Below are 25979 nucleotides of genomic sequence, written 5' to 3' on the forward strand. Positions count from 1 at the left end.
GCTTGTATACATATGGTTGCTCACTTCCTTGAAATGACACTGCAGAGAGGGTTTAGAAGACATAATCTGCACCATCAACTGGAATCTATTAGGGAAGTTTTTAGACCAAGGCATAAAATCCCCCATAGACTTTATTTTATCTATACACTATCCTGCAGCTTGGGAAGATACACAGTAAACATAGACTTCCAGCTACACAGCTGCGAGCAGCTTTTTCAGGATGCAGTTTTAGAGGTAAAAAATTTCCCTGATGATTGCAAACACAGTCACAGTCTATTTGCAAACTCCGTGTCAGTTGCCAGCAACTAGGATACAGGCTTGCTTTTGGGCAAGTTCCTCCTCACTATCACTACACGGCATAATGTTTGTGAATCCATTCTTGAAATAGGTGGTGCCCTCTGGTGCCTGGACTGAGAATTCAGGAACCGGCAGTATCAAAGTAGAAGTGGGATCTCTAGGAAAAGGTTGCAATTTGGAGTGCTCCAGCTCAGGGAGCCAGTCAGACACACTCTACCAGACACTATGCCATTTCCTCTGCCCCCCCCACCTTCAGTCAGCCAGCACTGAGTATACTCAGTCCTCATTGGACACAGCATCTGCTAGCATTTCTATGTACAGTTGTATCTTGGTTTTTGAACAGCCTAGTTCTCGAACGTTTTGGCTCCCGAACAGTTGAAACCCGGAAGTGACTGTTCCTGTTTCCAAACGTTCTTTTGAAAGCCAAACGTCCTACAGGGCTTCTGCAGCCAATGAGAAGATGCGCTTTGGTTTTTGAACGCTTTGGAAGTCGAATGGACTTCCAGAACGGATTCTTTTTGACTTCTGACACATGCTTTTCCCGCTTATCCTGCACCACTGAAACAGATGTAACAAAGGTGGTAGACATGTTTGCATTGAAAGTGTGGAAATCCTTTCTTACACTCATGAGGCTGTTCTTCAAGGGGTGGTTTTTTTTCCTGGGGAGGAAGCAGTCTTAGGGTTGCAGAATCGCTGCAGCTGGCACCAACTCCCATTCTCCTGCTTAGCAGCAAGTACACTACATGATACTTCAGTATTAGCAGATAGGATACAAGGGAATCCATGAGAGAGTGTCATATCTGCTACAACTTGCCTGATCAATCATGTCATCAGACAATTTGGTGTGGAAGCTGCAACTTGGAGCCTGTAAGAGAGCGAGTGCCTCTGGCTTTCTTAGGCGCGGTATTTAGTATATCTTCCCGTGATGACTGCAAGATTCTCTTAATGTGTGCCCTCTGGTTCTCTCAGACTATTAGTACATTCTGTCTCTTATAATTTTGGCAAGCTGATTTTCCTCTAACCTCAAAATAAGAGTCTTTCCAGGAAACAAGTGCCTCTGAAGCAGAATTCATCCTTGGGAGCAGCCTTCCTCCTTACAGTGCTTTCCAGACATTTTGGGCTCCAGCTCCCATCAGCCCAGGCAATTGGCCAGGCACCCTGGATGTTCCAGGGTCCAGATGTTCCGAACCCATGTGGTGAAGGTTTCTCTGAAGCCAGATAGAAAAAGCCATCGGGTGCTGCTGTTTCTTCAGCTCCTCCTTGCAGTGCCTGTTAAGAAACCACACATTTGTCTAGACTTAATACTAATAAGCAGTTTGATAATACAATGTAAAGTCAGTATGTCCCATCTGCTTGCTCTCTACATGTTTGCTCCACAAACTCCTCACTTACTTAAGAACAGAGTCCTCATTCCTGATCCTATGCCCTGGCACCTCTGCTTTTTAATTTGGCCTGGCTACCAGCTCTATATTTTCCCTAGATCTCCTGCAGCATGGGCTCTCGGCTAGGGCGCATTTACCTGGAATTCACAAGGTGGAAATGCTTTAAAGACAACAAACCTGGAATTCAAGTCTCAAGATTTCTTGGACACTTGTCATTGGGGGTCTGCACGATGGAGAAATATGGCTAATTATGTGCCTGGAGCATTGTTCCTCTTGCAGGATTGCACTTGTTTCCCTTTGTTGTTCGTGGTGTGAACTTTGCCACTTCCAAAGGTCCAAGGCACTGCTTAAAAATTGTAGCGAGTATGAAAGGGAGTGTAAAACAGCAGTTAATCAGTAATGCAACTTGGGGTGAAAAGGTTTGAGTAAGCCAGTATAGGACTTTAAAGCTGAAACTTTAAAGCATGAGGCTGAAGTGGTTCCTAGTTTCTTATCTGAAGTTCCTTCTCCATTTTACAGTTCAGAGGTACAAATGCAACACGAATCTTAAACAGAACTATATGCCAGAACAAGCATCTCACTGTCTCACACTATATGTCTGTGCCATTGTAGCTGTACCCTAGACATGCCCTGATGACATTTTTTCACCCAAAGCTTCATTGGTGTGTGAAAGGACTTACTAGGGGAAAACTGGTTCCTGGGTTGGTTGGTTGGTTTTTGCTACTATGCATAAATTACTTGCTGGCTGAAATCAAACAATTTGGGCAGACCAAGTGTTTTTGGTAGTAAATCTCTACTTAGTTGCTGACCTGGAAGGCATTGTGGCTGATATAATCTCTTACCAAATCAAATATAAAAAAACCCCAAAGCTTTAGGATACAGTGCTGTGTTAGCTTGCAGGGGATACAGCAACTTTTCAACAGTTCAGTTGCACTGACATGTGCTTCTTTAGTTTTGTTGTTCTGAGATAGTGCTGGAGAGCAAGAGAAGCGGCTGTTTCTGTGAAGGTATGAAATCTGCCCAGAGAACCTCAAGTCGGGAGGCACCATACAGATGTCAGAAATAAAATCCGCCTTCCAAGCTTTGCTTTGATGTCCGTGTAACTGAGAATAACCTAGTTGCCTAAACCCAGTATGTATCCATCAATTTCAAAGTGCCATGGAAATTATGATGTGCTTTTAGATACTTTGTAAGCTGCTTAGGATGTAACTTTCTGAGAAAAATGGGGTAGACACCTATGATGTTAACAGGCATCCTGCTGTGAAGCTCTGAGGCCTTCCGAACAGAGGAAGATGTGGCCCAGCCAGGAGTTCAACAGGTAGCAATTTTAAAGTCAGCTTGTCATTGTACAGATATTTCAGTGTTCAAGCCTCTCATTTACGTGTCATCACAAATGCTGATTGAATAACCTGCATTTGAGCACTCAAGCTTTAAATAGGTTTTAGGCGATCCCTTGTTGCAGGCTCTGTGTTGTGAAGCCGGCGTGGGCTCACCCTTTCTCACCCCACTCAGTGTTGGGCCCACTTCACCCTTGCTGCCATTATCACCAGCTGCTCCCTTGCCACAGAGAGGGCTGCCAAACAAGAAGGCGGCAGCTGCATCCTTCCGTCTAAGACAGAAGGAAAGGGCAAGATAGTGAGCCAGAGGCAGCAGTAGGTGCAGCAGGTGGCTTGTGATTGGGTCCTTGTACTGAAATGCATCTTGACAGGCAGGGGGACCAGCTTAGAAAAAATATTGGGGGCCCAGGTAAGCCCTGCACCTCATAATCAATTACACGATGCAGTGTATGCACACTATCTGAATAGCAATGCCCAACAACTTTTTTGGGGGGATGGCAGCCCTCTCAAAGATTTTACTGGGGGGCAACGCCCCCTCAGCCCCTAGGGGTTGGCTCCTATGTTGACAGGTGCCCAACCATGCTAACCTGGGATGCTGCATTTAGCCACCCCAAATTGTATATTCATATCACTAGAAGGTTGCCCTTTGTGAAGTACAGTCATACCTTGGGTTACAGACGCTTCAGGTTGCGTGGTTTTTTTGGGGGGTTACGGACTGCCGAAACCCAGAAGTACCGGAACGGGTTGCTTCCAGGTTTCAGTGGTCGTGCATGTGCAGAAGCGCTAAATCGTGCTTTGCGCATGCGCAGAAGCGCCGGATCGCATTTGAAACCCCCAGTGTCTGTGGGTTGCAGACACTGTGGGTTTCAAATGTGCACCCCGCACAGATCACGTTCGCAACCCGAGCGTCCACTGTATATTAGACTGAAGCAATGTCTAGAATATCACTTTGGTTCAACATATTTTCATGTGTTGTATCCCTGTGCAAAAAAGAATGACTTTCTCTTTTCTGCTTTTAACAGTATTGAGGTCTGGTTGGGAAGTTTGGTTTGGGCATAACACTCTCCCAATATGGTGCCCAAGGAGTGTTTGTGTGTTCAGCATGAGCACTGCAAGCTGAAAATGAGCCTGTGGAACTCACTGCTACTGTTCCAACCATGATTGAGTGTATTCTGCTATTCTTACACTCATTGTTTTATTTATTTATTTATTTATTTAAAACATTTTTATATCGCCTCCCATGAAGTTTTGAGGCAATGTTCAACAATATTAACATATCCATTCCAATACAGGACAAAAATGCAACTGAAGAACCAAAGCAGAGTTAAAATTATTCAAAAGACACCTAACATAATTGATGTGCACACTCATCTAAGCTCAGCGACAAAGTGGCTTCATGGCACTACCTATGTGCTTATGTTTTAGAACTGCAGTACGGGCAACTCCCATTGATGCACATTCAATACATGTGCAACGGCACATACATGCATCGCTGTGAACTTGGAAATGGCACAAAGGGGCAAAAATGGCCCTAAAAAGCATGTAAACTGCAAAACGGCACAAAAACAGTGCTTAGCAATCCCACAAGCCATTGCAAGTGCAGGAGCCCTTTGAGGCCTGTGGAGAGTTGGAGTTTGAGCAAGAAGGCTTGATGGGAGCGATTGTGGTGTTTGCATTGTTTTTCAATGGTGCTCCCAATATATGTGATTTCACTTAAATGTGCAGTGCCTCAAAACATAACCCTCGCGTAAATGGGGAGTTGCCAATACTCAGGTTTGCAGCAAAATTGTCCTCTGTTTGCTGTCATGGGGCACCACACTGAGGTGGTTATGCTCTTGAACTCAAATGTCAAAACCTTTGCTCACTTCTCCATTACTGGCTTTTTTGCTATGCTATTGGTATTTAATGAGGAGCAACAGATACCTTCAGCATGGTGTCCTAGATCTAGGGCACATGGGGAAGATGCTTTGATATTTCTGCCATTGGCCAGAGAACACAAGGCTATTGGAAGGTTATATCTTGTCCCTTCTGGGAAGACGAGTGGCAAGAAGGAAAACCTGACTGACCATGGTCACTTGGCAGAGAACAGAAGGGAGCTCGCTTCTTTCCTTTCTGCCAGAAGGAACTCTGCTCCATTTGTCCTTGAATGGTACAAGCAAGGGAATAGCATATTCAGCATGCCGATCATAGGAGCCCCAAACATCTAGTGAGCAACTTGGCTGGAGATGCCATTAAATATGAAGAGGAAGCAGAAGAAATTGGAGCTATAATACTGATGTGTATTTCTCACTTCCCCAGCTGTCAAAGGGTAATGCTATCAGGGTTTTAGCTTTCTTTTGCAGGGGAGACTGATGGTATTACTGTAATATTTGATATAGTTATGCAAGCAGTTACATGTGGAGGTAAGCAGTCCATAGTCATAGAAGGCAGTAGATTCACTGTCCCACATCAACACCCCAGAGAGATGTGCCTCTACCCCCAAGGTGCTTTCCAGCCTCCAGTTAATCTCTCTTTCTTTGATTCCATCACTGTCTCATGCTCTGCCTCTTTCTTGCTGCTCTTTAAACCACAGTTTTCCCACCCACAAACTTTAAGACCCATGCTTAGCTGGGGAGGGATTAGTCATCCTCCAAAAACTGCTTTAAAAAATATATATTTTTTGGTGTAAAGAATGGTGTAAAGAAAATAATGGTGTAAAGAAAATAATCTTATGCTTAACACCAAAAAAACCAAAGAACTCATAATTGACTTTAGGAGAAAGAAAAGTGTATTTTTACCATTGCACATAAATGGCGAGGAAGTGGAGAGGGTTGGTAGTTTTAAATATCTGGGCATTTATATCTCGGAGGACCTCTCATGGACTGCAAATATTAATATGGTTGTGAGGAAGGTGCAGGGGAGGTTGTATTTCCTGAGAATGCTCAGGGGACTGAATCTATCCCAGCACCTACTTCTGTCCTATTATCATAGTACCATCGAGAGTGTCTTAACCTATAGTATAGTATCGTGGTATGGGAGCAGCTCTGAAACGGATAAAAAAGCTTTACAGAGAACAATTAAAATTGCCCAGAATGTTATTGGGCTCCGACTACCAACCCTGGATGAGATCTTCACGTCTCGCATCTTGAAGAAGTCACATAATATTCTGAGAGATCCCACCCACCCTGCTCACAACTTCTTTGAACTATTGCCTTCGGGCAGAAGATATAGGACAATGAAAACACGAACCACACGCCTTCTGAATAGTTTCTATCCAAGAGCTCTGATTGCACTAAATAATGATCTCAGGGCCAGTTGCAAGGTTTAGTAAGCAGGGAGTAGGAAGGAATGAGATAGGTTTTAGGTTATGTTATGCCTTTAATAGGTCATGCTATATTCTGGATTATGTTATGTTTTATAGATTATGTCTAAATAGGATGAGAGTGTCGGAGATACGTGCAAATGTATATGTGAACCCGGTCTTTGGGTGGGTGTTTGATTTTCGTTGTTGTGTATACTGTGTATATACGGACAATGACAATAAATTTATCTAATCTAATCTAATCTAATATTGAGGGATGATCAAGAAACCATCCTCTAACCATTAGTTCTCCTTAGGGAAACATTGGTCACCATGCCTGAGCCATTAGTCAACAATCTACTTCATGAAATATATGTGTGGCATTGCTTTGCTGAAAATACAAAATACAATACTAAAATACAAAATAGAAATTAAAAAAATAATAAACAAACAAACAACAACAACAACATTGTGGCACCTTGAAGACAAATTTATTATCACATAAAGTTTTGTGGACTAAAATCCACTTCATACAAAAATGTTCATATGGGTGAAATACTTCCTATGGGTGCTGCCACTCTTTCTGGGTGACTGATAGCCACTGGATAAAGAAATGCAGACTACCTCAAGTATATTATTTGATATGAACTCTCTGCTCTCTTTAAAGTGAAAACCTGAAAAGCAAGTTTGGACATTACATTAATTTATTGAGTCTACAACACTGACCAAATTAAGGATGTTTATCTTAGGAGGGGCTCTACTTTGTCAGATTTGATGATGGAACAAATTTGGAAAGAGGTTTGAAGTAGTTCTCGGGCAGAGATCTTTCCTAACCCTTGATATATGAATGTGGGTTTTTAAAATGGAAGATGCCAATGATTAAACCTGGGATGTTCTACATACAAAAATGTCTTCAATCACTGAGATATGTCCCCTTTGCAATGGGGAAAGCCTATGTCATCTGATATGAAGTTAACAGATGCATTAACAATCCTAACCAATAATACAATCCTATGCATGCTTATGTGAAAGTAAGTTGCACTATGTTGAATGGGGGCTTCCTCCCTTCTGTGACTGCAGCCCTATTTTTTTCTAGAACAGGGATCTGGGTTTTTTTTAATATGAAAGTTTATATTTTATCTTATGGTTATGAGGTACAATTTCAATTTGTGCAAAACAAAAATTGTTGCATCACCCTAACCATGACTGGGGAAGCTATGCTTCCCCAGGTATTGCTGAACTCAGACTTCCATCAGCCCCAGCCAGCACAGCCAATGTTCATAGGAGTTTTAGTCCAGCAGGATCTGGAGGGCCATAGCTTTCCCGTCCCTGCCCTACAACTTGCTTCTCAGAATTATGTGGTGATGTTGGTGGGGCAACCCAGCTAGATGGGTGGGGTATAAACAACAACAACAACAATAATAAATTATAGCAAGTGATACTGTTCCTTCTGATACAAGTGTGCCAAAAATGGCAACTATCTTTATGGAATCTGAAATCAGGAGATGAAGGGAATTTGTATGCCACCTTTCAGGAAAACCCTCCTAAGGTTGTTCACATTAAAACAGGAAATAAAAACAGAAATACTGAATCAGTGCAGGACAAACTTGGTGAAACTGGATCTCCGTGTGTTGGTCCTTAAATACTTTAACTATACATTGTATGCTCACAATTGGCCTCAGCTGCAAAGCCTTTCATGAACAGCAAGAGAAGCGTATTTCTACAACCTCAGCATAGAATACTAGAATTGAAGAGGGTCCTCTAGTCCAGTGTTTCCCAACCGGTGTTCCGCGGCACACTAGTGTGCCGCGAGACGTTGCCTGGTGTGCCGTGGGAGGGAGGCGGGCGAGTCGGGCGGCGAGAGGCGGGGCGGCGATGGCGAGGAGAGGCCGCCCAGCGCGGGGCTCTCGCCGTCTGCCTGCCTGGCTGCCTGCATGGCGCTGACGTCACGGGGCTGTAACGTGCCCCACATAGGCACACGCGGGGCGGCGGGCGAGCTCCCTCCCACATCCCATCGCCGCTCGCTTCGGCCGGCCTACTGGGCTGTCGCAGGCGGAAGGCCTGCGCATGCGCGAGGTTTTCGCGCCTTTGGGATTCCCTTCACGCCTTCCTCCTCCCGGGTCCTTGAGAGCGCGGGAAGCGGCAGCGTGAGACCGGCGTTGAGCCTGGTAGGTATTGCGCTTGCCAAGGCAGTCATTTGGGAAATGAAAACTTGCAAAGCAAGCAACCAGTTCAATCTGAAGTACGTGTATGCTTAATATCCTGTATCTGAAACCTGTTCTGCCCCCTCCCCCACACTTGGTGCCATTTTCATCTACACATGCAGCAGAGTAAGTTGACCCAGAATAGTACCAATTCAGATGGCAGATGGGAGAATAACAGTGCTGAATGCTTTCCCATGTAGAACAGTCCCTGCAAATAAAAACCTAGCATATTTGGAAGAGGGCCTAACCATTACCTTCTATGCTGTTACTATTCTTTTATTTTTTTTTACATAAGTAAAAAGTGACCTTTCCCCATCTGGCATGGTGGTGTGCCTCGAGATTTTTTTCATGAAACAAGTGTGCCTTTGCCCAAAAAAGGTTGGGAAACACTGCTCTAGTCCAACCTCCTGCAGTGCAGGAATCTTTTAGCCCAACATGGAACCCACAACCCTGCAATTAAGAGCCTCATGATCTACTGACTGAGTTATCTCAGCAGCCATCAACTTTCACGTAGCTTATGGCAGTATTATACAGTATTTGCTGGCTGACCAGTTTATTTGTTCAGTGGATTGTGAGCTCATAGGATGGATGGGTAGGTAGGTAGTTACAGTTAGGAGATGGTTGATAGTTGACTTGAGAACCTAGGTTTTTGCATGAGTAATCCACTGTCAGCACTTGGGAGAAGATGGCACTCCTCCAGCTAAGAAGACAGATATTTGTGCTTGAGTAAGTGAAAGAGATGCAGCAGAAAAATTAGCTTGGGGCTGCAATGCAATTGCTGCCTCAGGGGTTTCTCTGCTCTATGGGGAATCTTCTGCCTTATGTATGTCTATCTGCTACTTATGCTCTGCTTGTATATTTGTAATTAAAGCACTATTTTGAAAACACCTTAGGTTTTTTTAGCTCTCTCTCTTCAAAAGGAACTAAATATGTTAGTGCTGTTCCTGGAATTCCTCACTACTCAGGAAAGTGGGAAATGTTTAAACAGGCTTTTGAACAACTGTATAGTGTGCAGACCAATATAAAAGGAGCGGGGCTAAAAATGTGAATGTGGTTCCTACATATCAGCTTTCTCAGTGGTGGGGAACCTCCAGCCCATGCCTTCCAGGCCTCTATATTTGGTCCGAGTATTTGGCCCAAACCATGCCCACCTGTCCATTTTCTGGTGTCCTATGTGGCTCAGGTAAACTTGAGGGGGGGGGTCAAATTCAAAATGATATTTTCTTTCCAGCTATTAGTACTGTAGTTTGTTGTGTGTGTGTGTGGCCTTTTCTGTTGCTGCAAAAAGAGCAGAATTATAGCTGGAAAGGAGGAAGCAGGATTATGAGTTTATTGGGTTTAAATGAGCAATGTCAGCATGGCATCGGTATGGTGAGTTTGTTGCCACAATAAACATGGCTCACAATGGTTAACGCTTTGAGAGATCGCTGCGGCAAGGGGATGTGAGAATATGAAAGACATTGTTGCTAAACCTGATGAAGACACCATGACATCCGTGATATCCAAGAGAGATGTGATTTCCAGAGGCATCCTGCACCTAGCCATGACAGTTATGCTCCAACAACACTGGCACAGGCAGCATGCCTCTTTGTACCAGTTGCTGGGCATTGCAACTGGTGAGGATGCTGTGGGACTTAGGTCCCACTTGCAAGCTTATCATCAACATCTGGGAGAACAGGCTGCTGGGGTAGTAGGCTGGCCTTTGGTATGATCCAGCAGAGCTTTTTACACCATGGTTTTTGTTTTTACTAGGAATGCTGACTTTTACAGCTTTTTATAAAGGTGCTTGATATAAAACACAAATTCTTCTCATGTCAGATTTCTCTCTTTTAATAGCAGAACCACCGCCAGATTTACTCGGCGGCAGCGGCAAGTCTCTCCCCGGGTTTCACTAGGACGGACTCCCTGTGTTAAGTGCGATTAGGACGGCAGCCTAGATGTTGCCAACCCAAGCATTACTGCACGGAGGGCTGGATCCCGTGTTACTCATGCGTAGGGCAGACTCGCTGGCATCAGTGGGGTTGAAGACACAGCCATGGATACCCTGGATTCGCCCCGTGAACTAGGCTCGACGCGCACCTCCGCTCTCTGCTTCTCCTCGTTTCCTCTCTGCGCCCCCGGAGCCCAGGGGTCCCCCAGAGGATCCGGCGCGCGGACCAGGAGGAGCCCTTTCCCCTGGTTCCTACTGCGCCTTCCACCGTTGCCATGGCCAACCGTCGGCGCCTCCCTGCCCCCCCCCCCCGCCGCATTTCCGCGCGCGGCCAGGTTTGGGCGGTAGCTGCGCCCGCGGTGGCCCCCCGCCTCCGCGTGGCCGTGCGCGATGACGTGCGCGTGACGCAAACGGCGGGCGTGCCGGCGGCGGCGGCGGAGGCTCGGGGCCCCTCCCCCAGAAGATGGCGAGTCCGTGCGGGAGGCAGGAGTGCTCCATCGAGAGGCGCGGCTTCCGCCACCAGCTCGACTCGTGGCGACACCGGCTGCTGCGCTGTGTGGGTGAGGGACCATGGGGGGGCGGAGAGGGGAGCGGAGCCCGGGCGGGCGGGCGGACAGGCGGGCGGAGGGGAAGCGGACCGCTTGTGTGGAGACAACCCCCCCCCCTTTCACCTCCGCCCCACTTCCCCTCATCTCTCTCCACACAGTGAGGGGAGAGAGAGCGCTGAGCCCCTCCCCCACCCACTCCTCGGTTCGCCCGCCGGCTGACCGCGCGCGCGCCCTCGCTCGCTCCCTCCCGCGCGGATTAGCCGCTCCACGCGCGCCTCACACCCCTCCCCCTTCCTCGCGCCTCACGGAGCAACCGCGGCCTAGGCTCCGCCCCGCCCACTCCGGCCTGGTCTCTCCTCTCCCTCCCTCCCCCGCCCCCTCTCGGGAAGGTGGGAGGACGGGGGAGAGAAGAGGGCCCTTTGTTTGGGGGAAGGGGGTGAGCTGGGCTGTGTCCGCCCGAATGGGTCAGGGAAGGAAGTGCTTCGGGTGGCCTCCTCCCCAACCCCCCTCGCCCGACTATATATTTATTTATATATATATTACGCCCCCCCCTCTCCCGCCCCCGGTCAGAGGCTGATTCGGCTTGGGAAAGTTACCCTTGCTGGGGATGATGGCAGAGCAGGATTGTTCCGGGGTGACCACGCCCCTCTCCCATTTCCAGAATTTTGCACATAGGTCATTCTTGCTTCCCCGTCCGCCTAATCGGTTTGCTCCTTGCTTTCCTATGTTCAGCCACATTGTGTCCGTGTGGCCAAGGAGCTAGGATCCTGCTCCGTTTATCCCCTGGTGCTGAATTGTGTATAAGGATGTGTGTGTGTCGAAATATTATAGTCACCGATTTACCTTGCAGAATGTTCTCAGATGTTAGGAAAAATATACCCTATTGCCATGATACCGCTTGTTGAAAAGGTAGTATTCCCCTAAATCTTTTGGATTGTGAAGATGACTGAATAACTTGCCTTGGAATCTTCATAAGCTGCTAGGGTTGAGAACCACTGTGCTAGGGAAAGCACATTTACTTTTTATAAAATATAGAAGCAGGTGAAAAGGTGCAGTTATGTGGAAGAGGATATTATTTATAATTCAGTCTTCACGTTGAACTGACAAAGCTCCTTTCATGTGAAATACAGGTTTATTTCAACATGTAAGAGTGTTTTCTGCTCATTTAAATGTCTTAAAAATCCCATGTGCTTTCTCCTTTGATTTATTTAGATAATAATACATCATTCCAACATGTTAAGACAGTAGCTTTGTTAATACACAGAGATGGACTACATACTATTAAACTTACGATACAGTCATGCATTCTTACTAGGAATTAATACCACCGTTTTCACTGAGGTTTATCCCTTAAATGTGACTTAGGGATAGCAGCTTTACTATCCTGAAACACTGAGTATTTACTGAGTAAAAAATCAAGGGCAGTAGAAGCAGATCATTTTAAGTTGAACTCTAGTTTCCTAAACAGCAAAAGAAGGATGCTGATCATGTTAACTGTAATCCAGCAAGTCACCTTAAAATTCTGTAGCAGTGCCTGCTTTTCTTAATTGTAATTTAACTGCCTTTACAACTCTTGCTTAAACAGTAGCCCCTTTTTAACTGTAGTTAGTAATTTCTCAATATTAACCTGTATAATAGAAAACACTGAAATTATTGTCTTCTTTTTTAAAAAATAGAAACACTTTTTGTTGCACTAGTGCATGTATTAAATGGCATTCAGTACATTGTCATATTTGTTTAACTGTATCAAAAAATAGACCAGGGCTTGGGAGAGAACCACAAGCACATCTGAATGATGTCACTGGTTAGAAGGTGGTTCAGAGTTAACTGGTTGACTAAAAGAAGGAATGGCTTCTTGCCTTTTGGAAAAGCTTCAGCAGGTAATGCATTAGAATATTTCTTCAGGAGAAATATGTGCTGTGAGTGTGCTTGTTTGTATTAGCATCTATCAGTTAGGTGCCTGTCTCTGGAAGATCATTTTACTACTTCCTCTGCCTGATGGAACTGAACACAAATTTATTCTTCATTCTAGTATCTTTTTTATGTACTTGAATGGTGGTGTTAGTGTCCGAGTGTTAAAGTATACTAGAAGGTTAAAGGCTAGCAATCGTTGCACATATCTGCTCCAATTATTTCAGGTCATCAGTTACTTGAGTTGTTATGTATCCCTGTTAGTACTTGTGGACATTTGTTTGAAATTCTGTGATTTGCAGGGGAGATTGCTACTGGTGTTTTACTCAAGATTGGTCAGAAATACTAAGGATATCTGCAAACTCAAAAAAATAATATCCAGTGGTAGTCATACTCAGAGTAGACCACTTAAGTATTGATTTCAGTGGGTCTACTCTGAGTATGACTTAATCAGATATCACAAAAAGGAAACATGTTGGAGCACTTCTGATATGTTGGAGCACTTCTGTTGCCGATTTGGAAAAAATGAGCATAGCATCTAGGGGGAACAATTCTTTTTGCTTCTCTCTCCACCCCTGTAGTCTTGGTATCTATGTGGGTGCACTTTCCCCCCTTTTGTGTAAACAGAAGATATGAAGGAAATGACTAAGCTGTGAAGGTTAATCACCTAGCTATCCAGATTATTTTTTGAGGTAAAGTACAAAAACATTTTAGAAGGTCCAAAGTATAATTGTGTTTGTAGCATTTTATCTTGATAGCATTGCACCTAACAGTTTGAACTTCAAATTGATCAGTTTTATGAGGTCTTAGCTTCATAAACTTCCAGGGTGCAATAAGTATTGGTGATATTTTCCCCTGATCTTTCTCTGGGAAAGTAAAATATTTGAGTTTATGAGTCCATTCTAAATAAAACTTTAGTGGGTGGGAGGATTGGTTTGGTTTGCATACAGGACTTTAGGTTTTGTCTCAGGTAACAGTACTGGGAAAGAGAACTACCTGTGGCTTCAGAGGCAAGGTTCCAGTTCCAATGGAAGACAGGTTGATTATGTGTGGCAGCTATAATTGGTCTGATTTGGGCCAATAGTTCCATAAGAAAACTGTTAATTTTATCTTGTGTTCATGGTCTTTGGTTAGGCCATATTGCAGTAACAACATTTTTAATAGAAGTCTTGGAGGAAGTATGGTGAAAGTCCAACTGGGATTTTTAAACATCTAAATCAGTGTTTGTGAACCAGGGCGGGAGGGAGGCATATGATGATCTTGAGTGGGGACAGAAGTGTTCCCAAAATATGTACAGTGTAAGTAAAAAAACAAAAACAAAATTTCAATCCATTTGACAATTAAAAAATAACAATGTAGGAGCCAGGTTTGAAGGGGGGAGTGGGATTTTTATATTACTAAAAGGGGGCATGAGTTAAAAAAAGATTGAGAAACACTGATTTAAAGGCTTTGAGTTTTACTAGAACAGAGTTGTTAAAAGTTAGCAAGTCAGTTGTTTTGATAGAACTATACTCTAATGAAGTTTAGCTGAGAGTATTAAAAATTGGAATGGAAATCTTTAGTTCTATTCTTACCAAAATATGCTTTAATTAAGTGAGCTCTCCTTATTGCTCAGGATGTGGAAGCAAATATATATTTTGCATTGTTAAAAATGAGGTCATTTGCCTGGATGCCAGGCCAGCGAGTTTAAGTTTGAAATGATAACCACTTGTCATTTTACAAGTTATCAGATATCTGTGCTCTATGTATTGTAATAAAAAGTGCTATAATTGGTGCCATGAAGGTTACATGCTAAGACAGCCAGATTTTCATCTTCATGTTGAAAGCTACACATCTGTGAAGTGATATGACTGACTATTAGAGAGGATCACATACAAATAGTGTAGTGCTGAGTTGTAGTTTTGATTTGCATGTTTTAGAAATTAGGAGTGTGTTTTTCAGGGTTTTATATGAATCTCATTAATTTGGAATGCTCTGAGGGAATAATGGAAGTTTCAGATAGAGGCTTGATACTTAGGGCTACTTTCTAACACAGGGAACAAAGTCGACAAGCTTTATTTTTATGGTTGCTTTTGGTATTGATAAAAAGTAATTCACAAGATACCTTTGGTTACCTAATACCTGAATGTCCCTATAAGTGCTCCTTTGGAATTTATATGCACCAGACCTTCATGCAGGCATCATAGTGACACTCACACTTACCTGGCTCCAGATTCAAAAAGATGTAATTCTGTGAAGCTGAAGTATGATACTTAAAATTAGAAGCACAGTGAAGACAAGGAAAGATGTTCTGTCACTATTCTGGTAAATTTTAATAATCTGTCAGAAAAATAAAATCACAATTTTCTTCTGAATCTTAATGAAAGTGCATTGTAATGTATGTTTTGTTTCCTGTCAATAGTGTACATGCCAATATTTTGTTCAACCTTCTCCCTTTCATAGGAGTGCCACTAATATACCCCTGAACCTACTTCATACACTTTCCTGTATAGTGAAGGAAAAATGACCCCATAAACCTTCAATGCTCCCATACGTTTCCTTTTTTGTAAATGCTATACCCTGCTGGATTTGGCTCTAAGCCTTTTAAAAATCATGAACATCATAGGAAACTAAAATTCATCATTATGTATGGCCTACATAATAGTAGCATTGTAGATTGTAAATCAAGTACCTCTGAACCTGGGAACATTGTGAGTGGGTGTGCAAGTATAGGTTGTTCAGTATTACATCTAGTTATCATTTTACAGTGCTAGATACTGTATAAAAGTTAAAATAAGGAATTGGTATTACTATAGATGCATACACTTACAAACCTTGAATAGCCAGATGGTTATTCTTCCCAAGATGTAAAACAGTCATGCTTATTTCTTTGATCGTGACTAGAGAGGCTGTTTTCATTGACTTCTGTTTGTAGGCTTTTCTGGTTGTTCAGCATTAAATATGCAGGTAACTTGGGACTTGCAGAGCAGTGGAAAATGTTAAAACAACAAATCTTCAACAAAATGCACAACATTTAGAGGCCTGCACATGCTCTAGCTACAGAGACCAGCATTCTGTTCTCAAAATGTCTATGTGAAGGATCTATAAGTGATAACTGAGAAATAATTGAGCCCAGCTTTCATGTGTTATAAAAATAGAATATGCTTTTCATACACGACATACATATAACTGTTCTATTCAGCCATCTCTACCTGTGTACAAAATACCTTCTAACACTGTCCTCTGATCTAAGATAGCCATGGTTAAGTAGCATATACAGATATTGAACTGTTTTCTTCTCATTGGGATCTTCTTTGACTAAAGAAGGAAACCCCTTTTGCATTTTTTGTGGTTTCTCAGACATGTGCTAAGAATATATGGTATATGTTGCATTGTGCTTTGAACTTTGTCTAAATTATATAAAGTTAGTTACAGGATTTGTGTCTGTTATGAGAGCTCAGTGGGTGTTAAAAGTATGAAACCTAACTCTGAGGACCTTGCCATTATTAGTTCATACACTTATTCCAATTATTCCTGGCCAAGAAAAAAAAGCTATGCACATTTAATAATGAGATTTTATAAACTATTCAGATTATGTACAAAATGGTCCAAAACATGGTCACTGGTGCTTCTGGTTAATTCTTGCTTAATTCTTGACATTCTAGTATAGTAATAAGGCTTGGTTATTGTTTGTGTGTGTGTGTGCAGTTCTCTTGGGGAGAGAAAGAGCTGGGAGGGACTGCAGCATAGGGAAGGTAAATTGCACAAATGTTCTGTTTCCTGATCATTGGAAATAAATTGAAGCTCTTCTTACTATTGCAATTATTCTGAAAATGCTTATTCAAAAATTTTCATCTTGAATCCCATGAGATTATATTGAGTAAAACAGTTACATTTCATTTTTCTTGTATTTAAGTACTGAACTTAATTTCTTATCTACATTAAGACCAACTTGGAAAAGTTGGTCCAATACTAATTGGCCAGAGTTCTAAGGGGGGGGGGGAGGCAGCCAACCCTAATATAAATTGACCCTTTTGTTTCCTCCTCCAGTAATGTTCAAAGGAATAAACAACTGTAGAAATTCATTTTCGGGTTACGTTTTTAAAGGGGAATGTGCATCTCTTGCTTCCTTGCCACTGTTTTTGGGTATTTCCTTCCTAATCCCATTTCCTCCTTTAGACATCTAACTATTTCCCCTGCTTCATCTTCCATTCTCAGTTCAGAATCCTTTATTTCAATACTACATCATATGACTCTTTCCCCCACCACATCTTCATGCCTAGCTTGCTGCATGCTGACCACTGGCAAAATCTCCCTCCTTCAGTGACTTTTAAAAGTATATATAAGTGAAACTCTGGATTGACCTGAGGGTCAATCTTAAGTTCAAATTTACCACATAAACTTCTAAGTTCCTGGAATATGCTTTGCTGAGAATTAAACAATTGAGGTACAGTGGTGCCCCGCAAGACGAATGCCTCGCAAGACGAAAAACTCGCTAGACGAAAGGATTTTGCGTTTTTTGAGCTGCTTCGCAAGACGAATTTCCCTATGGGCTTACTTCGCAAGACGAAAACGTCTTGCAAGTTTGTTTCCTTTTTCTTAACACCGTTAATACAGTTGCGACTTGACTTCGAGGAGCAACTCATAGAACGCGGTGTGGTAGCCTTTTTTGAGGTTTTTGAAGACTTTGGTGATTTTTGAAGCTTTTCCAAAACTTTCCCGACACCGTGCTTCGGAAGACGAAAAATTCGCTAGATGAAAAAACTCGCGGAACGAATTAATTTCGTCTTGCGAGGCACCACTGTATAGAATTTTATTTATTTCCTGTTGAAGCCAAACTTTCTTAAAAAAAAGAAAAAGAAAAAAAGTTCCAAGGAAACAAAATAAATCAATATGTAGTACTGTATCATTGTCTAAGCTGGGGTAGACAGACGGTAATTCAGGATCTCTGGATGATTTTTGGTAGATCAGCAAGTATTTCTGACTCCCAGTTATTAAACAATGGCAACAAAATAACTTTCCCTACCAAAATTAGTCTGCTGAAATGAAGATTAATCAGGATTGGACTGTTGTGTGAAAAGACACTAAACTCAATTTGTTGTGATCCTGAAAATGCTCAGAATATGCTCAAAGGCACTTTGTTCTTTAATTCTGTGTGCCTTGCACACTGCTCTGGTTGGTAGATCTCAGGACTCTAGTGAAAAAACACCAGTTGATAAGATCTGCCCACCCTGTTCTAATCTACTAGTCAGATAAGCAGTGTGTAAGAGTGAAGAAAGCTGATTGGTACAATGGCTTACAGCAAGTGACTCTAGCACAATGAGACAAGAGTGTCTTTAGTGTGGCTTGAAGGCACAGTGTTGTATCCAACAAAGTCATTGCATGAGTAGAACAACTTCTGCTTTTGCAACAGAACTTCTCTCTCTCCTGCTTTCCACAAAGCAGATAAGGGTTGCATGGGGGGAGGTGAGGTGAGGGAAGGGATTTTCTGTTGTGCCAGTGTTAGTCCTGCTTGCACACTGACTTCAGATACAGCACATCACTTTTTCTAACTTCTTGATCTCTTGCAGTCCCCTTTATCTACTTTTCATCCATTACAACTAATCCTCTGTTTCCTTTGAACATTTTTGTTGTGTGCTAGAATTTCATTACATGTCATTAGCACACTTTCCTGAAATGTGATGTGTTTTCCTTCGTATGTTCCTAAATTCATTTATATTTTTGTTCCTGCTAATGTTTGCAACATTACCCAGTGTAGTACCATCTGTGAATTTAACTAACATGCTGTTTACCCTTTTTTCCAGATCCCGTTTCTGATCCTACTTCCACATTTGGGAGTATGCAAGGGACAAAAACACCTCTTTGCGTAGCTTGACTGGATGCCCCAAGACTAGGATGTTAGTATATTTAAACCATTTTCCTTCCTTTGTTATGTTGCCAATAACTATTTGTACGTTGGTTGTTTGGCTATGATTGGCTATTGTGGCACTTTATAAATAGCAGTAGTAAAATAAGTTAACTTACAGAGCTTCTGTAAAGTTTGGCCAAGATGTTGAAAATGTGTGCCAAAAGCCTAGTGCCTAATTAATCCCAATATGATAGGTTCTTGGAAGCACTGACTACTGTCTGTTCCCTTTATCAAATGAGAGTTGAGAAAGCTCAGTATTTTTAACTAAAATAAAGGCAAATGTACTTGGGGGTCTGATTTTAGGTGTCTGTTTCCCCAAAATGGAATAAAAACTTTGTGATTATGGTATTATAAGATGGTTTGCATTCAGGTGTTTTGTGCAAGATAATTTTAAATAGTGGCTATATGTTGAGATGATTCTAGTCTGTAGAGACTTTAATATCTAAAACACAAAAATAATGGCATTGGTTTTTCCCATTATTTTTATTTGGTTCAGAATAGTCTGTGCTCCACAGTTTAATACCAGTCTTTCTCAGTAAAGTCTCCATCTTGTGTAGGAGAGCTGCAAATTGCATGAAATACATGACTTTAGTGTCTGCTTTATTTCTTTTTATTTTGTAATGTGAGGGATTGACTGAAAACTTAATAATTTGATGGTCATAGCTGAATCAGCCTAAGATGAAAACATGCTTCCCCTACCATATTCTAAATGCTATGCAAAGCAGTTTGTAAATGGTCAGATCCCTAGAACTTTCTCTTAACAGTAATGTTAGCTTTGTCAATAACTTTTCAGAAATATCTTTTGCCTCCCTTTGTTCAGTCTCCACATAAAGCATGAAATGAAAGAGAAAGCAAACATACAGGAAAACATAATAGAGGTGTCCTGCTATAACTGGAATCATAAGGGGCAGTGATAAGAATAAGTGAACAGGCAATGCAGTCAAAGGGGAAGTTCATTGGAGTGGGAGGGTGAAGGGGAAGCATGGGATGTGGTCCTTTTTGCCACTTGGCTGCTTGTCCAGGGGCAATTGCTACTTACCAACTTCCTATTCTTTGACACACCACTGGTCCATCTAGTTACCGGCAGAGGTTCTCCAACATCAAGCACTGATAGTTTTTCCTGTCTCTGCTGCCTGATATCTCTTAAGTGGAAATGACACGAATCTCTCATATATTTTGTTTGGAAGTGTTTAACAGGAGTGAATGAAATATTGTATGGGGTGAGTGGAAAAATGGTTAAGTTCAAGATGCAGAAATCTGTGGTGAGGAGGAATGAATGAACCAGTGGAGTATTTGAAAGTGGTTGAAAAAAGCAGAGAGTTGTGAATGGGTAAAGGAAAGGAGGAGATGGAAGGGTGATTGGGGAACAGTAGCATTGCAGTAAGATTGTGCATATCACTGCAGCAGACGAGAGGGGCTGTACGCTAAGGGAATAGAACCAGAAAGCGGTTTAGAGAAGATAGTTTTATAAAACGCTACACCATGCATAGAATAGTATAGTATTAATTAATTAATTAATTAATTAATTATATTTATATCCTACCTTTCCTCCCAAGAGCACAAGGTGATGTACATGATTGTCTTCTTCCTTGTTTTATCCCCACAGCGACCATAGAAGGTAGGGAAGGATGAGAGACTGATTGGCCCAAGGTCACCCAGTGAGTTTATTGTAAATAAAGAGCAATGTGCAGTGATTAACTTGTGGTTTCAGTGGCAATTCTGGGGCACTTGGCATTCCTTCTCTGGAGCTCTGTGCCCTTTTCTGGTCAAAGCTGGAGCCACCAAGCCTAGATGGATTTAAAGGAGCAAGGCAGATCAGGTCCAGCCAAGGAGTAGAGTAGAATAGGATCTGAGGCAAATATCAGGGACAAAAGGGCTGAGAAAGTGAAGCCTCTTACACTTTGTGTGCCACAACAGTTTGGCCCCAATGAGCAGGGATAAGAGTGGGCTAGAATGATTTCTAGCATAATGCTCATGCAATTCACAGTTGTATTTGGCCTTGATTACAGAAGGGCTCCAAAGCCCTTTCCAGAGCTGGCTCCATGCCTCAGTAACATTAATTTGGTTTGAATAGACACAATGCTTTCCTATATTGTGCCTGTATAACATACATCTAAGCTCTGGTTGAATTACCACTGATTGTATTTTTTGCACCACATTGCCATTTAGCTCCCACTTTATATATTTATTTTCCCTAACCTTTGTGTATACAGTAATATTTGCCAACTCAGATCTCACAATTATTCTTTTTAAGGTGCCACAGGACTCTGTTCTTCTTGGTGCAACAGACTAACACAGCTACCTCTCTGGAAAAATTAGTCCCTGGCATGTCTGTCAGTGAGGGTTTTGGGGTGGAAAGTTAGAGAAGGGGGGAAATCCTCTTATTTGCCTTGCTTTCTCCCTGCCCCCCCCCCATTTTCTTAGTAAATTAAGGTTTTAGATTATGTATGTGTGCTTGGGATAGGGCAGTAGGACAAGAGATGGCCACATCAGAATTTTCAGATCTCCTACCTTTGTGGAAAAAGCATTTGGATGCAAATGACCCTCCATCTCTTCCTCAACCCCCCAAACAAGTGGAAGCTGATGGTTTTCTTTGCAGGCTGCCAGGGAATGTTGGCAGCAGGGAGCAGCATGTATGCAAGAGCCCTTAGCCAGCTGGTGCTGGGAGTTAGGCTAAAGAGTTTTGGCAAATGGCCAGCTGCCTAGGGACCAAATATAGGGGAAATTGGATGTATACTCTCTGAGGCCAAGCTACCCTTCCAAACAAAGTGGGACTGCTTCCTTGCAGCTTGAAGGATCACAAGATGGGGAAAGTAAATTAGCCTCCCAGAGCAAACTTTACTTGACCCCCCTCCCTTTCACATGTGATATGTTCATAGGTCTCTTCTTTTTTATATGAGTATTGAAGATTACTAATGTGAAGATAATACACAGGGCTGTGCAGGGGTAACTCTGGCTCAAAATTCATGTTGAGAATCTTGCCTTCCATTGTTTTGGGCTTTAAATTTGGGGCTTGAAAATAGATGTGCTTAGAAGTTGGTATGAAGTCCAGAGCCCTGTTTATGAACAGAGTTATACATTCTGTTGTTGCAGCTTCACCCCAATTTTTCACATTTTAATACAAGATACTTTTATCTGGAGCTTCATTATATGTTAAGCAGGGCTGATGTGAGTAAAAAACTCAGGGGTAATAGTCAACTTTTACTTAAGAGTAGACACACTGAAATGAATGTACCTAATGAAGTAATGTTCATTAATATCGGTGGGTCTACTCAGAGTAGTTCAGGGTTCTTGTTCCCATGGGACAAGTATGAGAGCTCATCTCATACTGGGGTGCAAAGTACAACCAATCAAGCAGTGGGAATTATAATGTATAATCTCTTCCTGGATGTTGATTTACACTACTGACAAGAATGGCACATGCTAGATATTTTAAACTTCTCACTACACTGCATGCTGTGCCATGAGGCCAGAGTTCCTCTTTTTGTGTGTGTGTTATATTTTGCTACCCAGGGAAGGGAAGCCCTATATTTGTCTAGCGCAGGGATGATTTCTATGGATTAATAAATCCTTCCATGTGTGTGATTCCTTTGTTCCTGTTAAAATCACCATGTGCTAATAAGCTTTTAATTTGCACTTATCCTTGCTGACCATAAGAATGTCAGCAACATAAATGCATGTAAAGGCGTTCATTCTGGTAACTACACAAGAAAGTCCTGAATGACAAATTGCTGGCTAACTGAGAGAGATGCGCCCATTTGCTCTTTCATCCAATGCCACCAACTGTTTCCTATTCTTTTGCTGAGGCAGGTAGGGAGAAATGGTATCTGCTGCTTCAAGCAGAGCAGGATTCAGCTATTACTCTTGCATTGGCAAGTGCGGCACCACCCTCTAGCAAGCATGAGGAGTGGCCAGCTTTCCTCCCAACTTTGAAAACCAGGGAATGGGGAAGGATCATCCCAGAAATGTCCAGGGAATCTTTGCCCCCTTCACCTCTCTAAAGTTGGGAGGAAGGCTAGGGATGGTATTGAAGTTGTGTGATTCAAGCCTGTGCTAGAAATTCACCAGGTGCATTTTGTGACTGGTGCAGGTCCAGTTGCAACCATGTGGAGATCTGTGGATGCCAGGTTGGCAACTTACATCTCCATCTGGCTTGCTCCTCCGGTTTTCTTGAGCAGGTAAGCAGAAGAGCTTATTTGCTGCGTTTATATCCCACCCTTTTCTCCAAAGACTACATGGTTCACCCTCCTCCTCAGTCAATCCCTACAATGACCCTGTGAGGTTAGGTTAAGAGGCTGTGACTTGTCCAAGGTCACCCAGTGAGCTTCATGACTGAGTGGGGATTTGAACTCTGATCTCCCAGGTCCACACTCTGACCGCTATACCATACTGGCTTCCTAGAGTACTTCTGCTATTGGGCTGCTGTATAAATTAAATTGGTAAATAAATATTGGGAAAGCAAAACAATTCTTAGAGAAGGATATTAAATATTTTCCTTGGATCCTGAATTTGTTTTATTCTGGATTGTTTTATTTGATGTTTTAATGAGTTGTAAACCACTTTGAGATTTTTAAAAAAATCTCATATGTGTGGTATAGTGGTATAGAAATGTGGTATAGAAATGTGGTATAGAAATGAAGTTAACAACAACAAACACACGACCATAACCTAGGTTTAAAGTGCCTTTTGTCAATTGGCTTATATATCTGAGTTTCTAACACTTATCCAAGCCCCCTGGAGTTCTTGGTCCCAGAGGGACAAACCAGTAATACCTCTCCCTTCCTGCTTATGGACGTCTTGGGTGCTATTTGAAAGCAAGTGCTGTTGCCTTCACCAGCTGAATCCCACACATTCCTGCCTCTCTTTCCCACAAGATAAAGAGGCCTTTACAGTTGTTGCTTGGGAGACAGGCCTGGAGCTCAGCTTCTGAGCAGCTGATAAAGCTGACATGATCCTAAGCACTCTTTTCTGCAAGAAAGAGATGGTAGGGGTTCCAGCCACTGCTTGATGATGGTGGTCCCCTGCTGAGTAGTGGCTGAAGTTTGCATGTTCCCTGAAGGAGAGGAAGGTGGGGATGTTTCTTGAGCCTTTGCTTGGTGGAAGGCCCAGAGCTCTCTCACTAAGCATTGGCTGAAATTCACAAGCTTCTGGCTTGCAGGAAAGGTTGGGCAGGGGGAGAACTTCTGTTGGTGTTGGGCAGAGGTACTTGCTTCTAACAAGCCAGCAGTGGGGAAGACCCTCACAATCACAATTTTTGGATTGGCTGACAGTACCAGCCCAGACAATTTAGAAGCCATTAGTCCTAAAAAGGCTGCTGTTACTTCTAGGAATGGATTTCACTGGTCAGTTCTTGCTATGGCTGTGCAGGAAGAAATTAGATTTCATTCTATTGGACCACTCTTAACTAATTTTAAATGAGAAGTAAAACTGTTATTATCCAATGTAAAGAATATGCAGACTGCCAGCAGGGGTCTTAGGCAGAACAGTGCAGAACTAGGAAAAGAACTCAGCTGTGCATGGTGCTTTAGAAATTCTGGCTTCCATATTGTTGAATTCATAAGACTGCATTTGCTGTTGCATGTAAAGAGAGCCAGACACTTGTAATAAAAAAAGTAAAATCCTTGACTGTGGCCTGTGAAGTTGTGTCTGGGCAGCAGAATAATCTCTTATTTAAGAATCTTTGTTTCTAGTCTAAATATTATTAAAGCAAATGGAGAAAAAATGCAATATTCCTCTAATAATCCATTATGCTTTTTCTGTGAGCATGATGAAGGGACAGTAGTTATATCTTGTATGCTGAGTAGAAGAGGTTGTTGATTGGATGTAGAAAGTGAGAGAAAAGTGTTTACAGTTAGGTAGATTAAAAGTCAAAAGTAGTTAAAGCCAAAGGATGTGTTGGTTTTTTGCTCCCCACCCCCTTCAAATCTAGAAGATTAAGACACAGTCTGCCAAAGCAATTACCACTTCATGTGAAGGTAAAGGCAACGATTACCTAGGATCTGCAGATTTGTTTCATCCATGTCAATTAGGTTTTTGCATAGGGATGTGCGGGTGATTACATGATGTCAGCAGAGAGCTGGGGTGGTATAGTGACTAAGAGACTGAGCTACAAATCAGGAAGCCCTTTATTCAAATCTTGAATTTTGATAGCTTTAGGCAAGTCACATTCTCTCAGCCTTAGCACCTAACCACAACATGGGGTAATAATGTTGTTTTACTATAAAAAATATCTGTATTCAAGGTGTGTATATAAAGATGAAACTCTTTGAATGCTTTGCTATATAATATATTTTTAGAAGAGACTGAATGTTTTCAGTAAGAGGCTGAATGTGTTTCACTTTTCTCATTCTCTCTTTCTTGTAATAAGGGAAGCTGAATTCTACAACTTCTATAATTTCTGAATATTCAGCAGATATGCATGATTCCTCTTACTGTACTTTGCATAATTCTGCAATTTTTACTCTTCTGCATAACTTACATTGTTTTTTGTTTGTCATGGAGAAGGCACAAAGCTTTACAGTGTGCTGAAGTGCTGTTCTCTTAACTACTGGAAATCATATTCTGCAATTCCTCTAGCTTCCGACATTTCAACAAGCAACACCCACACATTTTCAAGCATATCTTTGCAACATTAATGCTTCTTTTTAAATAAAAAACTCTGTGTACATGTTCATCACATATGATTATTAATATGTATAACTTATGTTGCATATACTGAAGTGTGTGCATTTGACACATGTAGCTGTGTACATAGGAATTATGTGCAATTTATGTGAAGGATGTTCTTAAAGTGAGAAGTCGATATGATCCTTAGAGGCTATACAACATCTATATTAGATGTTTGTCATTAATAGGATCTTAGTGAAGGTGGAAGTGATGCTGATGTGAATCTCTTGGAAGAATTCAAAGACACTCATGGAGTTAATGTAACTCATGTCCTGCCCTGTGGCCGAATGAATTAATTTACACAATTCCTGATAAACATCTATCCTGTTTTCACACAATCATTTATATGAAATCTTACCACTTGCTAAGGTCACATTCCTACATGTATTTATAATATATATGCATTACATATATACATTTTGGTATGAAGTTCTTCATTTTGAATAATCTCTACAGAAATAACAAAGGCAGTTTATCTCTTGATGAACAGAGCCAAAAGTTACAAAATTGCTTTACCCAAAGGAGCCAACATATCTA

The 25979-nt window shown here is 42.1% G+C and overlaps 1 protein-coding gene across 4 annotated transcripts in view; it reads left to right on the top strand.

Moving 5' to 3' along the window:
- Positions 1–10742: 10742 nt before the first annotated feature.
- LCOR (ligand dependent nuclear receptor corepressor) overlaps positions 10743–25979 on the top strand; it is a 48309-nt gene continuing 33072 nt past the window's right edge. The window contains exons 1-2 of one of the 4 annotated variants that reach the window (XM_083505243.1): positions 10743–10990; positions 18673–18765. Coding sequence is in view for 1 of the 4 variants with exons in the window: in XM_083505242.1 (XP_083361368.1) it covers positions 10894–10990 (97 nt within the window). In the remaining 3 variants the exon portion in view is untranslated. The remainder of the gene's footprint in view (positions 10991–18672; positions 18766–25979) is intronic. The other 3 variants (XM_083505244.1, XM_083505242.1, XM_083505246.1) reach the window with 3 other exon arrangements.

The sequence above is a fragment of the Podarcis liolepis genome (assembly GCF_965112155.1).
Source record: "Podarcis liolepis genome assembly, chromosome: 5".
NCBI classification, from domain to species: Eukaryota; Metazoa; Chordata; class Lepidosauria; order Squamata; family Lacertidae; genus Podarcis; species Podarcis liolepis.